This window comes from Nannospalax galili, unplaced genomic scaffold, assembly GCF_000622305.1.
Source record: "Nannospalax galili isolate Female #2095 unplaced genomic scaffold, S.galili_v1.0 scaffold63, whole genome shotgun sequence".
Lineage (NCBI taxonomy): Eukaryota > Metazoa > Chordata > Mammalia > Rodentia > Spalacidae > Nannospalax > Nannospalax galili.
The window spans coordinates 3,718,318-3,726,106 of NW_008355272.1; the positions used below are offsets into that span (position 1 = coordinate 3,718,318).

Here is a 7,789-nt window from a genome sequence, read left to right on the forward strand (position 1 = left end):
GGTGTGTGTGTGTGTGTGTGTGTGTGTGTGTGTGTGTGTGTGTGTGTGTGTGTGTGTGCGTGTGTATGTGTGTGTGTGTGAAATCCCAGAAATCCATTTGTCTCCACCTCCCTGGCACTGGGGTCACAGCCATGCACCATCATGCCTGATTTGTTTTACTGTGGGCTTTGAAGGTTGAAACTTAGGTCCTCATGCTTTCATAGCGAGTGCTTTACTGACTGACCTATCAGCTCTTTAAATAGAGTGCTCGCCTGAGATGCTTAAGCTTCTAGAAGCAGGCTGTAGGTTTGGGGGTAAAATTCCCCTGGCAATTTCATGAAGACACCAATTCCTTTTCTGACCTGACTCCATCCTTGCCCCATGCTCTAGATGATTCTAGAACATTCCCTCTAAATCCAAGTTACCCTGGAGGCTAACTTGGATTAGCTCCAAACTTGTGTTTGGTCACTTTGTTCTGAAACAACACAGAAAAGCCATTCTCTTTAGGACCAGCGAGGTGCCAAGATTTACAAACTCCACTAGAGAGTGACTAGAACAGGGGACTTACAGATGGAAGTAGTGATCCCCTGTTACAGTTCCACAGTCCTATCTACACCCAGGCAATCTCCATATCCTGAGAAGTCTTCCCTAAGCAGAACAGAGGCTGATGAGGAAGGAGGGCACATATTACTCTGACTTGCTGTTCTTACCTTAGAACTCCCTGTGAGGTGGTAACCAAGTCCACCTAAGAGAGATGGCTTGATACAGGGTGGGCCAAATGTCTGGGTTTGGCCAATGCTAAAAGGTTTCCCACTACAAGGAACATTCACCCTTCTGTGGTACCTTTCCTTCTAGGGCCCTCTGTAAGGTCTAGAGTACATTCTTGAGAGTGTTTAGACTCTGGGCATACCCCACCTGTTTTCTGGGTTGTAGCAGTCTTGCACCGTGACACAGAACAGAACATACATGATGGCAAAGGGCATCTGGCAGTGAGGAGACTTTCTTATACCTCTTTGGTTTTCACAGGAAGCAAATTTTAAAGTTCTTGGATGCGGAGAAGGATATTTCTGTCCTTAAGGGGACCCTGAAGCCTGGAGACATTATCCATTATATCTTTGATCGAGACAGCACAATGAATGTCTCCCAGAACCTCTACGACCTCCTCCCCAGAACCTCACCCCTGAAGAACAAGCATTTCCGGACTTGTGCCATTGTGGGCAATTCAGGGGTCTTGCTGAACAGTGGCTGCGGGCAGGAGATTGACACACACAGCTTTGTCATAAGGTAACCACCTGCAGCAGGGACTTTGAGTGGCAGGTATGTTGATGCTCAGCATAGCCAGATGTCCCAAGAGACTGAAACAAGACACATCAACTTGGCTCCTCCTGCTGAGGAGCCCTCATGCTTATCAGAATTGCTTTGGGGTGCATTGGCTACCTTTCTCATTGCTGAGAAAAAGTATCTGGCAAGAACAACTTAAAGGAGGAAGGGTTTATGCAGGGCCCACAGTTTGAGGAAAGACAATCCATCATAACCGGAAAGACAGGGCAGCAGGAGTATGAGGCAGCTGGTCCAATTGCACCTGCAGTCAAGAAACCCAGAGAGAAGAATGCTGGTGCCAAGCTCATTTTCTCCTTTTCCCTTTTATTCACGTTTGGGGTGGGTCTCCCCTCCTCAGCTTAACCTTTCTGGAAACTCCCTCAAAGACACACCTAAAGGTTATTCCAAATCCAGTGAAGTTCATAACAAAGATTAACCATCACAGGGAGTTTGGTCTCCAATGTCCAGAATGCACTTCTACACAATTAAGTTATCTGGAGGACAGGGCAGGGGCCTGTCCAGAGAGTTCAGATGATTCTGGTTTATATGCAAGATTAGGAATCACTGATCTAGTATAGAGGTAGGCTATGGCCCTTGGTATGTATATGTAAATAAAGTTGTATTGCAACACAGCCACTCAGGCTCATCTTCATGTTGTTAGTGGCTTTCTGGGCAAAGCTGAGGTGTTCCTGTCAAGGCAGTATAGCACATGCAGCCTGCAAAATGGGAAATACTATCTGGCCCCTTACAGAAAGCATTTGCTCTCTGACACTAGACAGAGCCTGATGCAAAAGGGATTAAGAAAATTTGGGCTGGCCAGTTGTTGGGCAAGGGTTGTAAAACTCTTCCTAGTGTTCTGGAAAGTATCATTCTACCCGTAACTTTAGTACCCTGGAGTTGAAATCTAGGAAATGAAGGGTAACTTAACAGTCATTTTCTCTATGATATCAACTCTTGTTTTGGTGTCATTGGAGACATTGTGACAGTTACTCATGGCCCTGACACCTGACCTGCAACCCATACAGACTCAGAAACAAGACCTTGCTGTCCCCTGGCCAAAAGTAGGGCACATGGAGCCTCGAGTTTCATTCCAAAGTACCTCTAGCCCTGGCAGAAGTATGTGCCATGTCTCGTGTTTCTATTGGGGCTGTCCTCCTGCAAAGAAAGTCTTGTTCTGGGGCTTTGGGAGCAGCATGTTCATAGAATTCCCTGAAGCTAAGGGCATGGGAAGAAATGAGTGTAATCACTCTTGTATCCCCTGAGACTAGGGAGCAACCACACCCTGAGAACCAGTTGCTTCCTTTTTGTTCCTCTTGGCAAGTTCTCTCTGTACCTGGCAGAGCCAGTGCTTTGTCCTTATTTTTTCTAAGCCCTCCAATCTAAAGACTAATTAAGAGAGGGTTTGGAGAGGAAAGAAAGGAAGGATATGTGATAGCCTTGTCTAACTGGAAGCCAGACGGCAAAGGATGGATGGGATGGAAGTTAAATGGGAGGGTGCAGGACAAAGTCTCCTCCTGGTGGGGTCAGCTCACCTGCTGGGTAAAGGCATCACTGAGGGAAGCCTTACTGACCTAGTGTAACTCATGCCTCTTTCCTATTCATGAGTTTTCCAGATCCCACCAAGTCCCACCCATAACAGAAAAGACTCACCCTGACTATGGTTGGAACCATCTAATGAGCTGGTTAAAAAGGATACTTCTAGAACCTCATGGTCAGTGTTTGCCTGCAGCTCCCAATGTGCTTTCTGAAGTTTGGTCTTGGCTCTGATGGCCATTTGTCATGTGACTTGGAACACTTCACTCCCCATTCCTGGGCCTTGATTTCATCTGTAAAATGGGCAGGTTGGGCTAACTGGTTCTGAAGTCCTCTCATAAGGAATTCTTTCTAGCTTAGGCCTTTCCATACTCCACTGTGTGTATGCATCTGCCAGCTTATTAAAATGCAGAGGCACCAGATATGAGATGGGCCTGAGACTCTACATTTCCCACAAGACCTCAAGGGAGGACACTGCTACTGGTGTGCAAAGTACACTTGAAGAAGCTTGGGGTATGGTCAGGAGGTGGGTGACACACTGCTTATCACAGTGCCCACCTGGGAGGCCTCCCCTAGCAGGGGAACCCAGAGCATTTGAGCCCCCTTGGGGGAAGGCCTGTTCCTAGCAGGGGCTGCACACCTATATAAGGGAGCCAAGAAGGGTTGTGGCTTGCCCAGTGATAGGTCTCAGTGAGGATGCTGCCACTGGGCTGGGGGTAGCTTGGCCCTGTGTGGACTCTAGGCACATTCCTTCCCACTGAATGTGAACTGCATGAGCTATTTCATGGCATGCTATATTACTGACCTTCCTAACTCCTCAGCTCGCATATACACACAGGGTCAAGAGAGTATGATGACATACACATTATATAAAATGACATATGTGGACATACTTTATGTCCCCCCCATAAAATAGCACATTTTGTCGACCCTGTGTTTTCACCACACACACCTCACTCCCAGACAGTAAGGTCCAAAGATAGTGGCTCGTCTATGTGACCTCCTAGAAAAGACTGTATCCAGCACACAGGAAGGCTCCACAAAGCTATGCTCAGATGACAAGCACTAAAAAGGTCCTGGCAGAGATCCTTGCCTTTACCCATCAAAGTTTGCAAAATCGTTTCTACTTGCTGGTGTTTATGTCCCCGCTCTGTGTAAGAGAAACACAAGACATCACTAACCCCTCAGAAAACCACATGGGGAGCAGGCCAGGAGTCCTGGTAGGTCGCAGTGTGCACAGAGCACAGTGAGCTTGCAGTGCATAGTATCTCCCACCATGTGAGGAAGGACAGGGAATCAAGAAGGCAGATTCCTAGGTGAGGGAGGTGTTGCTCAGCAAATGAAAGCTGCACACAGGCTGCTGGGAACTGAAGCTGGCCAGAAAGCCTGGGTCCGAGAGGGTGGCATGAGCTGCAATGCCAGGCTCGGGAAAATGGTGCCATCTTTAGTGCCATTCTTCTGAGTCTGTAGATGCTGATTCAGGAGCATGTGTAAACCAAGTAAGTTCCCAGACGTTTCACACACACACACACACACACACACACACACACACACACACACACACACTTTCACACAGCCTTTCTTTATGAGTAAACACCCTGTCATAGGTAAATCACCAGAGTCCCTTAAGATGTGCTGGGCAGTCAGCATGCTACCAATAGCATGCTAATAGCATGTAGCCATAGTTGGAGAGAGCAAGGCTGGCGGGGAAGATGGAGAGGTATTTAAGGGGCTCTGACTGAAATAGGTCACAGGCTTCTGAATCAGACCCCCTTCCCCAATTCTAATGGTCCCCTTCCTAGTTCTGGGACTTCAGGCAAGTTAATTGATAACTGAGGGCTTCTGTTTTGTCTGTAAAATGGGGGTCATTAACACTGGTTCACAGTAACATGAGCTCACCTGTGCAAAAGTACTAGCCAAGTGGCTGGCACAGACCAGGACATAGTAGTGTTGGCTTGCTGTCTGCTTACTCTACTTTCTCTCCCCAGTCTAAGAAAGAAAACCCTTGCTTAAAGGCAGGGCCAAGTGCTATCTTTGTGTTACACTATTAGGTGATGGCACCTGTACATACTTGCTATAAGTTCTCAGGTTTATTCCCATTGGCCCAAAGATTTTCCCACTATCCAGTCTTCCAGGTCAGGCAGCACTGCCCTGGTTGCAGACCTAGTCCCTGAGGCCCTCAGCACAGACAGAAGCCCAGCTGTACACCTAGAACCCTTGAAGGATGATCCCCACAAGGCAAGTCTGTCAGTGAAATAATGGACAGCCTGATGGGTTCAGCAAGAGAATGCAGTGGTCTCTTCATTTCTGATACCATACTCTACCCCTTCCAACCAATCGTATAACTTTATCAAACTGTTGCGCAAAATGCAAATCTGCCCTTGTGGCTCTCTTCCTTAAGATCCTTCAGTAACTCTCTATTGACTTCAGAATCAAGTCCTTGCACATCTTCCCTCTGATATCTATCTAGCTTTCCTCTCTCCCCACCTCCTCTGTGTAATGCATCCTAGTCAGAGCAAATCACACACTTTCCTCTAAACACCCATGCTGTTTCACACTGTCTATCCTCAGGCACATTTCTTGTGCCTAAAATGCCATAGTATGGTATTTTTTAAGCTGCTTGGTATCCAAAGAAGAAGAGCTTTTTAGAAAGTATATTTATGCACATGCATATACATATATACATATAAATTCCTAAGCTCTGAGACCTGCTGAATCAGGATCTGGGGACTCATATTTTTAACAAGTCCCCATGGAATTCCTCTGACTTTGAAAACTAGAAACACACTCTTTTTGAGCACTTGTCCACCAGTGCATGTCTGCTTATCCATCCTTCAGATTTCTTTCCCTGCTTGCAGCCTGGTTTTCCACCCCACCCCACCCCCCATAGAAAGATGACAGTCGATAACATTGGCTATGCTCTATTATGTCATAGAGGCATTCTGAGCAGCCAGGGTATTCTGAGTAGCCGTTGTGCATGGCTCACCACCATCATTGTGATGAGACCTCCATCACAACCAAAGTAATGGCAACTCTCAGGAAGCACAGAGAGGCTGAGCAAGTTAACCAGGATCACACAGGTAGAATCTGTCAGCCCTCAACCCTCACTCTAAGGGGCCAGGTTGTACCTGCTAAGAGCACTATCCTTGTCATGGTGGAGTTTGAGGACTGGCTCTCTGCTTGTCTCCTAGATATGGACTCCAGGAGAGAGACAGGGGCATTTTGTGTCTAAGTATATGCTAGGGGTTCAGTAAACATCTTTGGCAGGAGGAAGAGAACAGATGACAGGAGAGCCTGTGTCCAGTGAGATGCCCTGGGCAGGTCTTTGGGGAAGAAGCAAGGAGAGGCAAGGGATGGGACATTCAGCATAAAAAGGGTCAGCATCCCCAAAGGACCATGTTGCCTTTTCTCCCACAGGTGCAACCTGGCTCCAGTGCAGGAGTATGCCCGGGATGTGGGGCTCAAGACAGACTTAGTGACCATGAACCCCTCAGTCATCCAGCGGGCCTTTGAGGACCTGGTAAATGCCACGTGGCGAGAGAAGCTGCTACAGCGGCTGCACGGCCTCAACGGCAGCATCCTCTGGATTCCTGCTTTCATGGCCCGGGGCGGCAAGGAGCGCGTGGAGTGGGTCAACACTCTCATCCTGAAGCACCACGTTAACGTGCGCACTGCCTACCCATCCCTGCGCCTGCTACACGCGGTCAGAGGGTGAGCACCTCCAGGGGACAGCATCGCTAAGGGTGGTGTGTACAGTAAGCAGGGCTCCTGCCCAGATGCATTTCCATCCCACCGCCACGCCCATTCGTGGGATGCTTTTAGCAAGCCACCTGGCTTTTCTGAGCCTCCATCGGAAATGAGGGAGCTAGGCAAATGGGTTTCATCTCGTATGCCAGTTTTCAACAATCAGTTACACCTACCGTGTGCTGTGTTAAGAAAGTAACCTGAGGCTGTATTGAGACTCAGTGGTAACAGATTCCATGAATATAGGAAGAGAGATAGTGACTGGCGTACCACTGTATCTGCTGTCCCAGATTGGTGATTACCACTGGGAACAAATGAAGTTGGCTTCAAATATGTTACCTTAAGCCCTGTAGACTTTAGTTTCCTCGTCAGTAAAGTAGGGGCAGGAGCAGTAAAATCGCAGGGGTGTGGAGACTAAATGAGATAATATGGGGGAACCACCTAATAGGAGACAGTAGGTGTCATTATCACTATTGTCATGAACATCCTTGATTCTTGCCCTTGGAATCTTCTTTGCAGAGCAAAACCTTGTTCATTGAACTAAGAGATTTCCAGGGGAGGCTCTGGTGGGTAAGGCTTTTGTCGGTGAAGCCCTTTCCCTGAGGCAGAAGAGAAACTTCATCTGGAGGTTGGGAAAAAGTTGGGAAGCATTAAACCAAGGAGATGCACACTTTGAGAAGCACTGAGCAGGATTGATTACTAGGCAAGGGGTTCTCCTGGTTAGGCCTGGGTCTTGAATTTCAGTAGAGGAATTCCAAGAAAAAAGGAAGCCAGGTCAGAACTGTTGAGAGGGTTGGGTTTTGAACTGTTCCTGTTAAGTCTGTGTTGGGTTAGGAATGTACCTCGGTTGGTAGAGTGCTTGCCTGACATTCACAAAGCCTTGGGTTTCACCTAGTACTATATAAACCAAGCATGGCAGCTGTAATCCCAGCAGCACTTGGGAGGTGGAGACGGGAGGCTGAGATGTTCAAGGTTATCCTCAACAAGATCATGATTCAAGACCAGCCTGGGTATCATGAGACTCTGTCTCATAAAAGGGTTTTTTTCTTAATTATTTATTTAATAACCACATACTTAGAAGCATTTCATTACAACAGCACTGACATACTCAATAACAATTTCCAGAGCTAAGATGCATCTCTTTCAAAATTGGCTGCAAATTTTTAGGTTTACAGTTGAATTATAACAGTTATACAATATTGTACTCTGTATA

At 47.3% G+C, this 7,789-nt stretch overlaps 1 protein-coding gene across 2 annotated transcripts in view; it reads left to right on the forward strand.

Moving 5' to 3' along the window:
* St8sia2 (ST8 alpha-N-acetyl-neuraminide alpha-2,8-sialyltransferase 2) overlaps positions 1-7,789 on the forward strand; it is a 75,886-nt gene that overhangs the window by 41,722 nt on the left and 26,375 nt on the right. For both annotated transcript variants that reach the window (XM_008852335.2, XM_029555688.1), the window contains 2 exons: positions 1,006-1,263; positions 6,250-6,543. In XM_008852335.2, coding sequence (XP_008850557.1) covers positions 1,006-1,263; positions 6,250-6,543 — 552 coding nt within the window. The remainder of the gene's footprint in view (positions 1-1,005; positions 1,264-6,249; positions 6,544-7,789) is intronic.